This window comes from Ciconia boyciana, chromosome 2, assembly GCF_034638445.1.
Source record: "Ciconia boyciana chromosome 2, ASM3463844v1, whole genome shotgun sequence".
Taxonomy (NCBI): domain Eukaryota; kingdom Metazoa; phylum Chordata; class Aves; order Ciconiiformes; family Ciconiidae; genus Ciconia; species Ciconia boyciana.
Genome location: NC_132935.1, coordinates 109,612,685 through 109,629,592, shown reverse-complemented (window position 1 = coordinate 109,629,592; position 16,908 = coordinate 109,612,685). Strand labels below are relative to the sequence as shown.

Genomic DNA, 16,908 nt, shown 5'->3' with positions numbered 1-16,908 from the left:
TAAAAGAGTGAATCTCCCAAAGCACATTCAGCATTCACATTTTTACTACCGCTAGGTTTCTTGGACGACTGTTTTATACCATCGCTCATCACTGGAAAATATGGTCTGATGTGCAAGCAATAAAACATTGACCAAAATCCTGTAAAATAAGGACTCATTTCAACACATGGGAACTTTTTTATGGTACTGTAAAAGACTTGAGCAAATTTTAGTCCACTTCGGAACAGACTCATTATTTATCCAAAGGGATGCCTTCTGCCTGAGTGCTGGACCACATTGTAAGGGGTTCTCCTTTCAGAGGAGGTCCTCACAGCGCTCCTCCCACAGTCCTTTCTGTGTGCTTTGCCTTCATCCCTCAACTGCCTCATTCCTGCTCTGTGAGACACAGTCGCAGGGCTGCAAAGTATGTTTTTCTCTGTTTCATTTGCCTCTTGGCTGAAAAGCAGCCAGTAAGGGGTTAAGCGGAAAGCATCAAGCCACTGCCTCCCCAGCTGAAGGATTGATTTGATCATTCTTCAGGGATTCCCTCTTGTATGAGTCACTGCTCAGACAGACTCCCCACGAAAGGAGGCCAGGATAATGCCATTCCTCCAGAGACTACAACAGCTGAAGGCTGGCCCTGAAGACAGAGAGCTTGGGACTCACACTTGGAAAAACATTCAGCGGACCACAATGCACTAGGCAGACTTAAAGAAATTATTCAGACAGAAGCGGGGCGGGGGGGAAAGGCAAACAAAAAGTGTTCTCAAACTCTTTGCATTAACCAATTAAGTATGCAGACTAGCATGAATTAGACAAGCTCCTGGAGACTGCCTCCCGGCTTGCGGACTCTGCCTGAGTGAAGACTGAAGACATGAGCTCATGTAGTATAATATTTAAATTTTATATAAAAGATACGTTCTCTTTACGAGTGCAATGATTCCTGTAATCTATTACTTTGTAATAGCTGTGTTTGGCTGCTACCCACTAGGAACGTGATTAACATTTTAAATTCAAAAACAAAAGCTGTAACAGCAGCAAAACTTATGAATATCTCCAGCTAATCACAAAACTTCATAACCAGCTTTCTGAGAGAAAGAGAAACTAAGCTGATGTTCCCTCTCTTGACCTGCTTTCATAGACGTGCAAGAGCTGAAAGGGAAAGAAACATCACGTGTTGATTTTCAGAAGTGAAGGCTGGTAATGCTTGTTCATTTGACATTAAATACAGTGACTCTGCTCAAAAATTGAGCCGGAGCAGTTTGCCACTAAGACAATGATGCATTGTGCTTGTTTGTTTCCAATGCATCAAGCTGTTAGGCAACATAGCACACAACTCATCACAGAAGCCCTAGAAATTGCTCAGCCCAGACCAGCCAGAAACTTTGCTTTTTGTGTGCCATTCCTAGTGACATGATTGCAGCTCCTGGAGATGCTGAACACTCTCCACTTCAAAGGCTCGGCCCCTGCAATGTACCTCCATGAGGCAGTACTGCCCTGCAACCACAACAGATCTACCATGAGATTACTAAAACCAGGCAGGACAGTTTCAGATCAGATCTTTCAATACTGACTTAATGATCTGGACCACTCTTCAATGATAGCAGCTCACTGACTGACTCCTGCAGCGTTGCCCCCCACTCCATGCCAGAGGGAAGAGTGCAGGGGGATCTCTGGTGGTGCTTTCATGTAGAGAAGACACTCCTGCACTGGTCCATCCTGCCAACCCATGCACCCAAGGAGTTCACCCCAGGAGTTTCTCAGGGTGACATGCAAGACCTTTTGATCATTTTCTTCCTCATCAACACACCTAGTGTGCAGCAGTACACTCCTTCATCTCTCACAATGTTTAAAATATGTCACTTACATAAATTATTTTCTATCTATATGCTGTCTTTGTGCAGCTTCAAATTCCTTTTGCTCAAGGGAGGTATCTGTCTGGTTAAGAAGTAGAAGGCTGGCCCTGTTTTGCATTTTTTGCAACTTAAGGCTATACAGTGAACATTCTGCTTTTGGTGTACTTAATGCTAGGGGAGACAGTGTCCAAATCCACACTGTGGTACCAGCTGGTGGGCAAGTAGCATCACCATTATAATCCTTTGGGATGCGATACTTCAAAATTTTTCCAACTCAATAAAGGAAGAGGAGAGGAAATAAGTATGAAGGAAAGCACCTTTTAATGTGGTTTCCTTCCTGTAATGAGACAGATCGAGGACTTTGCTCCTGACATGTCACACTAACCCACTTCTGTGCAGCGAAGGAAGTGTAAATATGAAGTAGACAGTCACATTCTTCCCTCCCTTCACGCTACGCAAAGAGCAGAGTTCTGGGTTTTTTTAATTGCAGCACCACCTTTTTTCCTTTTTTTTTTAACTTCTTAAGAAACAAGAAGGGTGTTTTGCTCATCTCACGGCCACAGCCTGATGGCGTGCAGCACTTGGCGGTCACAGGAATGGCGCTGACTGGCTCTCGCCAAGGAACCAGGGCGCTACCTCTGCCCCACGTGCACTTTTGGCGACTTAAACCTCACCAACCCAGAACTCTGACGGGGAACTTCAGGGAAGTCTTCTGCTCTTCCCCTGAGCCTGCTGAGTTTGCGCCTACTCAGATGTCTTCGCCTCCAGAGCCTCCCCTGCTCGCGCCGCCATCCATTCCTGCGGCCCGGCTTCCTGCGCTGCTGGCAGCAGCTGTGGGCAGGGGAATGGCACAGGAACCTCGTGGACATGAAGGGTTAAACAGGCACAGCGTCAAAGCCAGCGCTGGAGGCCTGAGGAGTGCCCAAGACGGTTTGAAGTTCAGGGGGGGTTTCAGCTGGCAGCTGAGGAATCCATAGCTTGTGCCAGCGCCACGGAAACCCTTTCCAAAACAAGACTCAAAACTACCCTTAACGATCTCATTTCAGAGCCTGACTTTGACTCACAGCTCTGCTCTCACCACCTTTTCCTGCGGTGGCATTCACGCGTGTTATGTGTTGTCACCCTGTGACCCACCACTCCTGCAGACACCCCCACCGCTCCTCCAGACACCTACTGCTCCAGCCCCAGCTCCCACCCCATGCCGCTTGCTCTGCTTCAGCCTGGCCGGGGACCCTTCCCTGGGAGGACCAGTTCCACCACCAATGCACGGCAGGAGCAGTGCCGTGCAAGGGGGGAGCCGGTGGCAGTCCTTCCCCAGTCCTCAAGGTAAACCAGAAATACCTCCTTTGAATGAATGTGTGTGCACTGCAAGTCCTCCTCAGCCAGTGGATTGTAAATGCCACCGGTCTCGACGGCCACAGAAGGAGACACACATGCACATACACATCACCAGAAACTCCTTCTTCCACAAATTACAGAAAGGTTAACAAGATGCACTACCTTGCAGGTTTTATGGGGACATGCCACCTGAGGTTTCAAACACCTTTCACAGGTCCTACCTGTGACCTTTCACAGGTCCCACCTTTCACACTATCCGGTACAGCTGTGGTTTGCTACAAAAACAAATGCTCAACTTCGACTTTCAATGTAGCTATTGTCAACCTGTAATTACACCTGCCATAGTGTGAAACCTCAGCATTAGGCATGGCTCAGATCACTTTCACAGCTTTGTCCAGTGACATGGAAAACATATTACATGCAGAAGAAAATGTCATTACCATATTTATGCTTTCATCATTTGGCAGAGATTTTAAAACGGGAAAAAAGGCAGACTGGAGTCTAGATTGAAAAGACATACCTGGTGCTTTCTCCACAAAGATGACTTTGGAGTCTTGCAGAAAGTTATGGCCAGTCAGTATCATTTTTTTCCCTCCAATAACAGGAAAGCTGTCAGTACTTTGCTTCTCCACCAGAGGCAGTTCTTGGGCAGATCTCTGAGCTGGAGAGTTATAAAGAAGATTAAAAAAAAAAAGCAACCACAAACACACACACAAAAATAAGTAAATACTGCATTAGTAAGTAACTTAATGCTTACCCTCATAAACTAAGCTGAGTTTGATATAGAAACAAAGAAAGGTCAGAAGGTTTGCAGGAAACACGATTGATTTTCAAGCACCTTGATTGTAAACAATAGGGTTATACAAACATAGCAGCACAGATTCAAAAGGCTCACAAAGAACAAGCTGTTTTAAACTCAGCTTGATCTGTACTGTATCAAAAAGTGTATTTTTATAGAAATACATTTATTTAAAATAATTTTCTCTTATGTTATCTATAACATATATGCCGTGTGTTTACAAGGCACACATGACAAGACAACCATCCATGTACAAAATATGTTTCAGTCACTAAATGCTGTATTGTCAATTCTGCAAACTGTCTTGCAGCAGCAATGGGCCTCACGATCCAGCAGAAGTTCACAGTTTAGAGAGCATATTTCCACCAGCACCTGAGTGCCAAAGCACATGTGGATCCATGCAAACAGAATCCGATATTCTCGTGGCACATATTTTATCCCCCCCAACTGGGACACAGAGTGAGCGTGGCTGTGCTTCAAGAGATGACGTGACATTTTATCCAGATTACATGGTTCCTCCTGGTGTCACATGCACTAAGAGATGCATGAAGTTTTTGGCACCAGCTTATTCCACATTCTGCACTGGAAATAACACTAGGACTTATTTTTTCTCCTGTTTTCCGCTCCTTTCAGGAGGCACGTACCATGCTTTTGCTCGTTACACAACCCTCAAAACTGCAGTTCACTGATACAAATCCAATCGGCTTCATATTTAGACCAGTTCAGGACGTATTTAAAGTGTGCCTTGTCCTGCTATATAGCAACTGAAAAGCTCTCATCAACCTCAACAAGAGCAGGATGAAACCATGACTCCTCTCATTTTTTGCTTTGCCTGTTAGCCTAGAACTTGCCCTCGAATAAGAAACAAAGGGGAAATTGTTCATCTTGTACATATCCTGGACAGAAGACAGGGCTTTATGCCAGTCTACCTGCTATAGGTAAGGAGGTTCTGCTATTCTTCATAAATAACATAGGCTTATCTTAATGTAACTCCCTTCCCACTGCCAATGCTCACTTGTTTATTTAAATGAATGACTGTGAAGGAGAGAAGCTATCACTGTTGGTCTAATAGCACTGCCCTTTCCTACAACTTCTGGCTCTTGCAGACTTGGGCTACCCTAGGTGAAAGGATGGAGTACCGTTGCTGGTCTGAAAGTCTGTCACCAATGCCACTGCTTTTGCAAGAGGAATGCAGGGATGCTCTTTCCTGAAGCCTCTCTATTGACAATCCCTGAAAAAGCACCATGCCTCCAAGAGATCAAATGTTGACACGCTCCAGGACCTGCCAGACACGTTGTGTGGGACTCCAGCCTGGCAACGATGCAGGGACAAGCGCAGACACGACCCTCCAGCATGCACGGGGCTAGCGATGGTCAAGCCTTCCTCCCCATCCCCTCTGCTCCCCACCCCCAGAGCTCACACCCCACATACCTGCTGGACATTAAGTTACTCCCTACCCTGTCAGCACCAGAAAGATACACTTTGTGGAATCTAACAAAACCTTAAAAAACCGTTTCAGTCCATCCAGCCGACCAAATTAGCAATGGAGTTAGACTGAAATTCAATTTCCATCACTTATGCTGGAGTGTTAAAGCTACACGAAGCAAATAGGTTTTGTTTTGTGTGTGGGTGGCTGATGAGGCTTATGGAGCAAGAATGATATAGGTATCTTTGGAGGGTGCCCCAGTGTATCTGATAAAAAGCAGTCTGTTCAATCAAAGAGACCCCAGTGCGGAAACCTGGTTTCTGAAGGTCTTCTGAAGCCACAGGCAGCTTGCGCCAGTGTGTCAGCTCTAGTACACTGCTAGCTCCGCATCAAAGGGTTTGGGGTTTTGTTTGCTGGTTTTTGCTTTATGATGGGGAGACAGAGAGTGAACAGGACATGATAGCTGTTTTACAAAACTCCTGCAGCAGTTACCTGTATGATAGGAAGTCACCAAAAAAAAAAAGTCTTGTCACTCCCAGGTCTGCTACTAGTTTAAGTGCACTCTACTTTTGTTTTAGGTGTGTTCTTTCCTATAGAAATCAATGCACAAACTACACTTTTTTTTTTTCCTAAGACACCAGTATTTTGTCTTCAGTATAAACCACGTGCTTTTGGAAAAGCAGATTAAGGTTCACCAACTGGACAGGTAAAGCAAAACCAATGTATAGCATGTTGGCGGGCAAAGACTGCGTGTGGGGTGGCACAATACCCAGCAAGAGAAGGATGTTTGTTGTTACTTACAGCACTCAATAGGGTTGGAGGCTACTTGCAAGGAGAGGGTCCTGCCGTTGGCCTGCGGGATATGAATCCTGAAGACCAGCCGCACGCGCGTGTTCTTCCGACCAATGTCCGTCTCTCCCTTGCGCAGCTCAATATCAGAGTTTCGGAGCTTTAATATCCCAGCACAGTCAATGCTATCCAAAAGGAAACACAGAGCAATTCATTTCAAGCAGACTTCAGGAAGACAGGAGCGTGCAATATCTTCCCTCTCTCCTGTACATCCTTCTTAAAAATCTGAGTTGGACATGACCCAATGACCAGGCTGAACACAGCAGACTTTGTTAAGCCTAGTACTTGCAGCCACAAGTAGCTAAGTTGGGGCTATCTGTAGTAACAGGTAGTAGCTGCTGTTGAGCACACAAATTTAGGATGTTACTTCAGTTCCCAGAGGAAGAAAATCTAAAAGATCCTTCCTCCCCAAAACATCCTGGAAGGATGGTGCTTACAGATTAACCAAAGCCCAAAGAAATAGCGAGACTAGAAAACTCAATGGGATGAGACAGTAGTGCACAAAGTGTTACTGACCTAGAATGCAGAGTTACTTATGATTTCACTTGTTACAGCTAATTTGGAGAAAAATCTGACATGATTTTTATTCTAGGGCAAAGTCCTGAAAATGCTTATTAATGAGCACAGCTCTCCCTGAGGTCAGTTCTACTGTCAATGTGTTTGTATTTGAATGAATTGGAAATACTCCCAAGCTGAGCGTTGAGCTGAAGCTCTGCATGAAAAAACCTCAACTCAAAGTCCTCCCTCCACATTAGGGAAAAACGTGCTTTTTGCCAGATAGAACTATTACTATTTCTGACCTCTCTCTCCTTTCTTTTACCTTTGGTTTTCTCCTGGATGAGTTTACAAGTCAGAATTTTTGTCAAAGCAAATTTCAATAGAGGAAGTTCCCAGAACAAAAGATATATAAACATACGCACTCAAAAACACACTGCAAAAATACCTCTGCTTTGGCCACGACTACAAAGGCTATATGGCAATTTCTTCTGAGTACTGGCATGCATTTTATTACACTGAATATGCATAGTTTAATTTTATTTTGCATTCAAAGAGTTTAATTCCCCCTCCAGACCTTTGAAGCTCCGTTCTGAAGCAAACTGAAAACAAGAACTATGGCAGCACGGTTTTGATCTGCATTTTTTCTAAAGTATGGATTTCAGAATAACAAAAAGGCCCTTGCTGATACGATCAAAGAAACTAATGAAAGTATTAAAGCTTCTCAACAACACGTATTAGCAGGTGAAGCCATAAGAATTATGAAATATTTGTACCCATGTCAAAATTCTATGCAAAGATCCATAAGATATGGAAAAAAAGTGCACTTCTCAATATTGTCTGTCCTATAGCAACACTTATAAAATAAATAAAAAGTACTTAATGACAATTAGTTCAGAGTCAATAAAGTTCAGAGGAGAAAAAGCATTTAAATTCAGGCTTGTAAAGTCATGGACATTAAAATCTGAAGTCAACAGGAGTAGCTAAACGTGCAAAAGTTTAAATGTGCAGATGTGCTTCAGTGTTTCACTGAATCAAGGCCTGAATACACAAAGTATGTGTGAGAAAAGTCCTTGGCTCCAAATTTCAATTCATTGTTAGTGCTACATGAGGTTTTAGACTACTGACATGTAAGGCTTATGTATGCCAAAGCATTGTTTGTCATTCCTGAGAGAGCTCTACTACGATCTGGCACGTATGTCATGAAAATATTCAGCTTGGCTCCCAAACTGTGTAACTACCTTTATTCTAGGGAGAAAGATGATTTAAACGGTAATAATGTTCCTCAATGGCCAAAAACGTGATTCAAACTGGATAAATAAAGGGCCAAATAAATATTGCCTGGGTACAAATTGGTGAAATTGTAATAACCTCAATGGAGTCGTGCCAGCTTACAATGACAGCAAATGAGGCCAATAATTTTGCAGCCTTGTCATGACTGTTAACACAATGTACTGACAGAGGTCCTCAGGTCTTGAGTGATCACCCTAAGCCCAGCTGGCAATGCAGCTAAACACATTCTAGCTCTTCTATTTACAAGAGGCACTCCAGGGCATGTTGTACATGACACTGCAAACCAGCTTCTAACCACCACTACGTGCAGAAGGACTTCAGGTGTCTGATACCATTTTTCACTTCATTAAGGCACGGAAAACTGTATGAATAACAAGGAGTGAAACTGTGATTTTAGTAAGCTCCCTGGGATTTTCCCGTGGTATTTGGTTTGGTGGGGCCAGGATTTCTTGCTTGCTTTCTGCCTACCGACCTACTTATCTTTCTGTCTCCCTATACATACACACAAAGGTGCATGCATCTATATATAAATATGAATACACTCACATTTATACACACACTGAGAGTTGTACATGCATGCAAGCACATGCAGATTCCTCCCAAGGCAGACACCTCAGGTAAGGGTTAGGATCATTTGAACAAGGGGGGAGACAACTCAGATAAGGGCTAGGATCATTTCAATGACGGGGGAAGAGAGGATGGGAATAAATAATGTGGAGGGTCTCATGTATGTCACATACACAGAGGGATATTTGAACCTTTCTGTACAATCCTATAATGTAATTTACCCATGTGTAATGGACCTATGGGGCACTCAGGCTCCTACTAATTCAGAGATTCTAAGACATCCATGCCTGCTTTTCTGCATGGGACTAAACCTACCCCAGTTTAATAACTCCAATCTGTAACTTGTATCACCTTGACTCCTCTTCTTAGTTCTAGAAGCATTGCTTATAAACAAATGCCATGAAAAATGCTGATGTTTATTATGTAAGAAATAGGATGGGTTTTCTTCATCTCAAAAAACCACTAGGGTACTTGAAAATGCTCTCTAAGTTTCCTTTGACATCCAAAGATAAATTTTAATAGGCCTTGTTCCTTACGCTAGTGCTTATAGGAGCAAGAGGTGTCATATTTAGAAACTAAATGCAGGAGCTGAGGTAGGAGATATTTACAGCTTGGTAACTGAGATACTTATTTTAAATGGCAAATAAGCACATTGGATGAAACTCTAGAATGAAAGCAATCAGCTGTCATAAATTTTTGTGAAGTTCATTTTGTTGTTAAGCTGATTAGGGGCAATTTGTCCTGGCAAAATTATGAAAACCTACTATTACAGAGAGAACTCTAAAAAAAAAAAGATAGGAAAAGGAAAAATTGTGTACAAAAAAAGAAAAAAAACCAACACAGAAGAAATCAAGTGGGGTGACCAAGAGGAAACTGCTAGGAGTCAGATACGGTGTCTGGGTCTTACATTGCTCTCATGTTGTTCTCTGGAAGAAGTGGAATTTCCAGGACTTTGGTGTTGGAAAGTATTGTTTCGTGGCTGGTGGTGGAAACAGTCTTCCCGGTGATTCGATGAACCTGGTAGAAAGCATGAGGTCGCAGCAGGCGGTCGTCTGCAGTCCCAATGAACAGCTGTAGCGTGAGTGGCTCGCTTTCTAAGTAACCATGTAGCTGGCAAGAGAACAGAAAACGCCCACTGAGCACCATACACATAAACTGCTAGGAATCAATTAAATTTTTATAATCAGGAGAGCCTAATTCAAGGAGAGAACTTGTGACAGGTGCTATGTGTTAAGTTCTCCCCTTCCATTTTTCCTGTAACATAATATTGGTACAATAAAAAGGTGCACTCAGAAACTGCCTCATTATCCTAAAGGACCTGAGGCACTTTAGATGGGGTGAGCTTTTGAGAACTCCTGCTATGTCCACAGAAAACTTTGCATAAATTCTGCCGTGGCGTTCAGCAAAAAACCACAATGAAGTCAATCTTCCCTCCCGGTACTGAGGGTGGCAAAACTGACAGAGTTTGCAAGTGGAAAGGACACAGCTCATCCATCTCTGAGGTTCCCGGCTCATCCCTTGTGCAGCAGCAGGCTGCTGGACATGGACACATGTCCCCTCATTAACTGATTTTTATGCTGGTAAATACCTCTTGGAACAGCGTGGAGACAGATCACATATACATGACTAGTAGCTCACCATGTGTGTCAAATTCTTGTTATAATCGCACAAAAATCTCATTGAAGCTCCTGGGCCTGACTTGAACCTCATCCATGTTACACTGACCGCTCTGATGACAACAAGAGTTATTTCTGCCACAGGCTGGGGACGAAGCAGGAGCAAAGTCTGACCTCATCCCCACCATCTCCTGAAGAAGCTACTCTGGGTTCATGCTGGTGCGAAGGAGACCACGGGTGGAGCTGTCTGGGGACAGCTCCAACCTCTGCTTAACGCAGCTGCCTGACGCTGGGAAATGAGTCTCACAAAAATAGCTATCTTGCAGTAGTTAGCTGCAAAGCCCCATCCCAAGCGAAGGGAGGATGCAGCAACTATAGGAGAGAGAAGCCCAGGCAAGGTGGGCTGTCGCAAGAGATGTGCCATCGCAGAGCAAACCTGCTTGGTTTGCTGTAGGTTTAGTTTCCTCTGCAAATGGTTCAGGTGGGCTTGGGCACGAGTTATCCACCATCACCGCACCATCGCTAAAGCTGATAGATCAAATTAGACCACTGATCGTAATTTGGTGAGGAACAACATTTTTAATTTATGGTGCATGCAAGTCCAAAGCTAAATAAAGCTGAAAGCAAGTGGTGAAACCCATATCAAATGCTGTTGATATTTGTGTTTTGCTTGCTTTCACTCTCCTTAAATCTTAAAAATTAATTTGTGGCTTCCAGGGTATTTTACAATCTGACAGCAGGAATGCTATTAAGGACAAAGATCCCAAGTCACTTTTGCTCCCTGAGCACTGCAAAATTCTGGTGAGTGCAAACACAGGCAACGAAGCCTTCCCACTACTATCAAACACACTGATGGCAACAGGAATGCATAATGGCAATGTTTCAGGTACCATGGTGACCAATGCATGAGCAAGGAAGGCAAGGAAGGACATTGTGCCTAGATACATCTTCTATCACTAATCAGGCATACTGCAGATTTTTCACCCCACGCTTTGGTCAGAAGAGCCAAGATTTAAACAGAAGCACTTTAATTTGTCTGATTTCGTATAGCAATTTTTACATCCTTACCTAAAGCACATTGATGCTGGGAGGACGCAGGGACAGGAGGAGGAGGCTCATTTCTAGCACTCCAGTATTTTATCAGCTCTGCATTGCTGAGACACCACACAAAGGCAGCTCGGAGCCAGGGGGTTGTGATATGATATGGGGGGTTTCCACATCAGCATTGTCAAATTGAAAACACATTAGTGGCAGTTTGAAAATCTGCAGTATCGGCAAAATGACAGAGAGAGAAAAGCAGAGCCAAGCCGGCATGTTGCCTTCAGCAGGGTGCCGTGGGCTGTACGGTACAGTTCAGCCCCACACGGAACACCCACCTCCTACATCCCTTGACACCAACATCAGTGCTATGCTGCAAAAAGAGGGCTTTCTGGCTTTAACTGCCATAGGTGGAGATGCAGCCCGAGCTGCCGGCAGGCAATCGCAGGCGTGCTCCAGGCACAGCCGGCAGCCATGGGGAAGACACCATCCTACTCATCACCGCCCTGTCCCCCCCACCTCGCAGCCCTGGCTGTTCACTTCCACTGCTGGCGTGAGCAATCGGGGCTGGCGGAGTGACCTGGATTTGGCCCGGGCTGATCTCACCCCATCTCGGCATCTCCAGAGCCTCAGCAGCAAAGCTGAGGTGACGGAGGAGACACAGGGTATCGTGGGGTATTTTTGGTTGTGAGCAGCATGCAGGTTTGCAGGGGGGAAAAGTAAGACAGTGTGACACACCAGCTGATTAAATTCCTATGCATTACCAGTGGTCACTTCTCCAACTCATCACAGATGGTACTTCTTACGGAGAGTGTAAAATTAAAACAAACACAGATTTAATTACAAGGCAGCTTAAAAGGTAAAAATAGACTAGCGAATAACTCAAACCTCAATTCAGCAAAAGCAGAATCACACACCAAGGTACCCATATGTTTTACTGAATCCGGGCAAAGGGGTCAAAAAACTTGCACTGGGTTCTGCTATTTCAGGCTTCACCTTTAAATCTGAACTCGGCTGCTGCCGTATCTCGTAACCTACTGCTGAGTCTCAGCTTGTGCTTTTCCCACAGCGTTCCTACCAGGAGGCAATTGAACACCCAAAGTCCTCAGCTTTGCGTACCTGCCCTCCCCTGAGAAGGGTTCACAGGCTGGAAAATAAATAATAAGATCTCAGATGCATGTTTTGCATTGTTTTTTAAGGCTTGTGATCTTTAAACTAAATTTATGGGTTATTTTAAAGGCCCTGTCCTACAGCCCTGCCGGGCTTTGCTTTGGATCCATCACCCACAGTGACTTACTCCCTGACAGCTACTTGGGTACCTGAAGACAAGTAGGGGCTACAGTGCTGAACGAACGTGAGCTGGGAAATGTCAAAAACATCCAGAAAGACTAATGTATAATCACTATACGGTTGATTTTGCTGTCCTCAAAACAGGCAAAATCCTCACTCTCAACTCACTGTAAGTTTTATTTCATATTCTGCGGTAGGAGGCATCTGATCTCTGATAGGTATTTCCCTTTGAGTTTTACCCATTGCATCACATTATTTACTTTTATATTATGTCACATAATCATGTATGCCAACAGAAGCAATAAAAGAAAACGATGCAAGGATTAACATTTAAAGGGGCACATACTGTGGATGACTAATTTTAGATTATGCACCCAGCGCACAATTTATGTGACAGACAGCGTTGAGCTTTGGGAGTTTTCGGCATGCTGCAGATGTCTGGAGAACGGGCAAGATTTTGCTTACTCTCAGCTGGGTGCAGCAAGAATATTCTGTGGCTCCCTCAAAATATAGAAGAGCGTTATTACTGTCACATCATTCAGCAGGACGATGAGGGAAGTGGTGGCAGTAAAGGCAGAGCTGCGGTACTCCGGGCTGTTAGATTTGTCAACAGGTAAAGGGAATAGTGAACAAGACAGATGTAAAATGGGAAGGGGGAAAAGAGGGACTGAGTGATTTTCTTGGTTAGGAAAGATCTCGCGCGTTTGCATCCATGCATATTTTCCACGCATGCTCTGGAATACTGTACTCAGTGGTATAACGATTCTGTTTCCTGGCATGCGACATGGGATGCATGCGTCAGACACCCTATTTTTATCTTTTTCTCTGTGTAACACAGTCCAAAGCACTTCTCTTAACAACTCGGCGTCTGAGTACGGGTGACAAAAGCTGCTCTCAGCTACCGCATTCATAATAAAGGATGTGCCTTTCTTACCAAGCATGCTTTGCTTGGCAGTACATAGATCCAAGTGGAAAGAGTTGTACTTTCCCCTGCTGTGAAAGTGTAAAAGGACTTAGCTGCAAATAGGGATCAGGTACACCATGTTTTGGAATGAGTTCTCCTTCCCAAATAAAGGTGAGGATACAGCAGTTGCCTGGTTTAGTACAAAGGAAAAATGCAGGCAAAACTTTACGCAGATAAGACCTCTGTGGTCAGTGTTTTTGGTTCTGAAATGAAAGTAGTTCATATTCTCTTGTTCTGACTGACCACGGACCACTCTGCTCTTTTCCTTTTTGAGCAACACTGTTAAAAATAGTTGAACTGGTCTCAAATGATATTTGCATTTGTATTGTCTGAAGCTGCTAAGATCAAAATCAGACTTAATTGTGGGCCTGTTTTACACTCCTCTAATTTTATCAAAAGTGATGCAGTCACTGGTAATTAACACCAGAACAGGACCAATCACAGTTAAGCTCTTTGTCGCCTTACATCATCTTATGCAAGAGCAAGGGAAAGGCTGCACTGGCTGGGTGACTGCTCCACCACACCAAGCCTTCCCTGGGATTCCTACACCCCTGCGTCATCGCTTTCACAACGCCCTCTCCCACCAACATGTCTTGATTCTCACCAGTAGATTGCTGCTCATCTTGGCGCAGGGTGCCAAAGCAAATCCCAGCCTTTCCCCGTGCGGACACGCTGTGCGCCGTGCATCGGGGAGGAATGTTTTTGCATGTCCAGGTGCTGCGGCACTGAATACCAGGCATCTTCCTCCAGCGGCCAGCAAAGCACAAGGGAAACAGCGCTGTTTCACCCCTCGCAGCCAACATCCAACTGCAAGGTACTATCTGATTCAGTCCTACAGCGATGATAACCTTATCATAGACAGGAGCATACCCAGCCTGCCTGGATTCCAACCATGCGCCTGGTGCATATCTATGAAATCTGGCAATCAGAATTAAACAGACTTGAAAAACGATGAGCAGACGGAGCTGAGGTGCTTTTAACATGAGTGTTAGAAAAAAAAGCAAAACCTCCCCAAACCTCGCTATAGTTATCGAATTTTGAGAAATTTTTGCAAAAGTTGTGTCCAATAACTCAAACGCTACTTCAGCATTGGAGTCTGTGAGGAAAACTGCTATTATTTAAGCCACAACATTTATTTTAAGCAATGCAGCTGAAATATTCTGTGTGCTCCCTTCGAAGTGCTTTATGCTTCTGGCATGCTGAAGTGTCTGTTGAAATGCTCAGAAAGCTACCTGTCATAACAAGGAGCCCTCTGTGCCTGGAGAGGCTCCTGGAGGCCACCGAAAGAATGGTCCCGTTCCGATGGGACACACCAGCCAGGTACACCCTCTGCACCCACTCACGCCATCAGGAAAAAAGGGAGCTACACTACCTAATAGCTTTCAAGTGTACTTATTGGGAGTTCCAGGAAAAGACTGCAAAAACCCTACAGCGGTGCATTCCTCCAGACTCTGACTCTCTAAATATGTAAAATGACTGTAGTGGCTGATTTAGGGCTTAGCCTGTCCCAATGCATTCAAGGCAGAGCTACCACTAATAATGAAGTGGAGCACAACCAGGGATCCTCTAACCTAGTCAGTAGCTTGTGCCTGAGACTCTCCAGGCTACTAAGGGCTGCACCCTTAATGATAATGATGTGCCAAAAAAATCCATAGGTAACATCCATATCAGCGATGCGTCTATAAATGTGTGTGCCTGCTCTTTGTAAGTTTGGTACATAATAAAGACAACAGGTAAATACACCCATTTATGCCTCTAAAAATAGTAAGAATAATATCTACATTTTCTTATCCTACCATGTAAGTGATGGCCATGCCGCTTGCAGCAGGTACCGCGGTGCTTACACTCAGCTATGCCTTACATGTCCATCTGTCCCACTTGCATTTCTAGAACTATTCAAGGAATACCCTGAGTCAGTCTGGAGATAATCATTAGTGAGACTAAACACCCAGTTTGGGGAAAAGGGACTTCTTTCCCTTTTTTCCCCATCAATGTTCTGGAATGTAATTCCAATGCTTTCAAAGAGGTCAAACAGGATAAAATCTATAAAATAGTGACATTTTTAAAGTAATTGCTGCTTGTCTCTTTAAGCCAGAGCTTCGGGAGCTACACACCAAATAGCTTCATTGCTAAATTTCTCAAGCAGCAGGTCTTTTTTTTGTTACAGTAACTGCACATGATGAATGATAAAATAAAACAAATTGTCATGTTTTAAAAATGTACCTAATATACAGCCTCAAAAAAATAACATCAGCAAGTGCTCGGTATCCTGATATTTAAAACCAAATTGAGGATCAGACTGTTTAAACTACAAAGAAAGTGCACAAACATTTTGAGTATTGATTTTAGCTGTGAGCACCAAGTATGCATAAAAATAGGGTCATCAATCTGATTTTTAAGAAAAATAATTTACTTTTAGCTACCACGTAGAAGCACTAGGAGACGTAAGCCACTGCATCACAGGTTTAAACGGGAAGAGGGAAAAGTTGGTCTTGTGGGCAATGACTGTCATGTGAAGCGAAGGCACTGAGGGTGAGGTCAGGAGACCTGGGCATCTATTCTCATGTGCCCTGCAGAGATCCTGCCCAACCTTTGCCTGGACAGCCACTGAACTGCCCTGCCTCCGTGCCCCTAGGCTGCAAACGCCCAGGGACCTGCTGCTGAAGGTTCAGGGAACCAGCAACCTACAGCTCTGGGAAAAAAAAGACACGAAAAGACTGCCCTCATCACAAAGTCCCATCCTATTCCTATTCCAGCCTGTTTTGACTCCGAATTCGTTTGCTAGGGGAGGCTTACAGAAAAAACACACGTCAGGTGCCCAGAGCCAGGAGATGGTAGAGGCTCTCCACTCAGCCTCCCCTCCCAAACCAAAGGGCTTAATACCAAGCGCCCAGGAGAAGCCAGGCAGCCCGCCTGCATGGGGGGTGCACCGCGCACCCCAGGGCAGCAGCAGGGAACCAGCAGGCAGCTGTGCTCCACCCCACAGAGCGGGCTCCAGGCAAGGGCCGGCAGTCCCCAGCGGAGAGATGCAGAACCCCACGGGGCGAGGAGCGGCCCTGGCAGTGCCGATTCAGCCAGACGTGCAGCATCTGTGGGGCGCCAACAAACCACTGCAGCACCTGCCTCGCTGCAGGCTCTCGCAGCATCCCTATCTCTTTCCAGCTGTTTCTCTCCACCTTCAGCATCACGCTCTGCAGGTGTACACATTTCAGCCACTGCCGTACCACCCGTGTGCCCTTTGTGCTTTTTATGTCTCTGGCCCAGAAGGACGTAGGCTGCTGCAGCCCACAGCACACCTAGGACTGAGAGAGGCACATCATCCTGACCAGGTACCTCTTCCCTTTGCGGGCAACCAGGCATGCAATAGCGGGTGCCAGTTTTCAGATGAGGTACAAAGC

The 16,908-nt window shown here is 44.8% G+C and overlaps 1 protein-coding gene across 7 annotated transcripts in view; it reads right to left on the bottom strand.

Moving 5' to 3' along the window:
• The window catches only part of NFATC1 (nuclear factor of activated T cells 1), a 118,185-nt gene that overhangs the window by 62,261 nt on the left and 39,016 nt on the right, over positions 1-16,908 (bottom strand). For all 7 annotated transcript variants that reach the window (XM_072853474.1, XM_072853475.1, XM_072853479.1 and 4 more), the window contains exons 4-6: positions 9,510-9,712; positions 6,200-6,372; positions 3,694-3,834 (exon numbers count right to left, since the gene is read on the bottom strand). In XM_072853474.1, the coding sequence (XP_072709575.1) occupies positions 3,694-3,834; positions 6,200-6,372; positions 9,510-9,712 (517 nt within the window). The remainder of the gene's footprint in view (positions 1-3,693; positions 3,835-6,199; positions 6,373-9,509; positions 9,713-16,908) is intronic.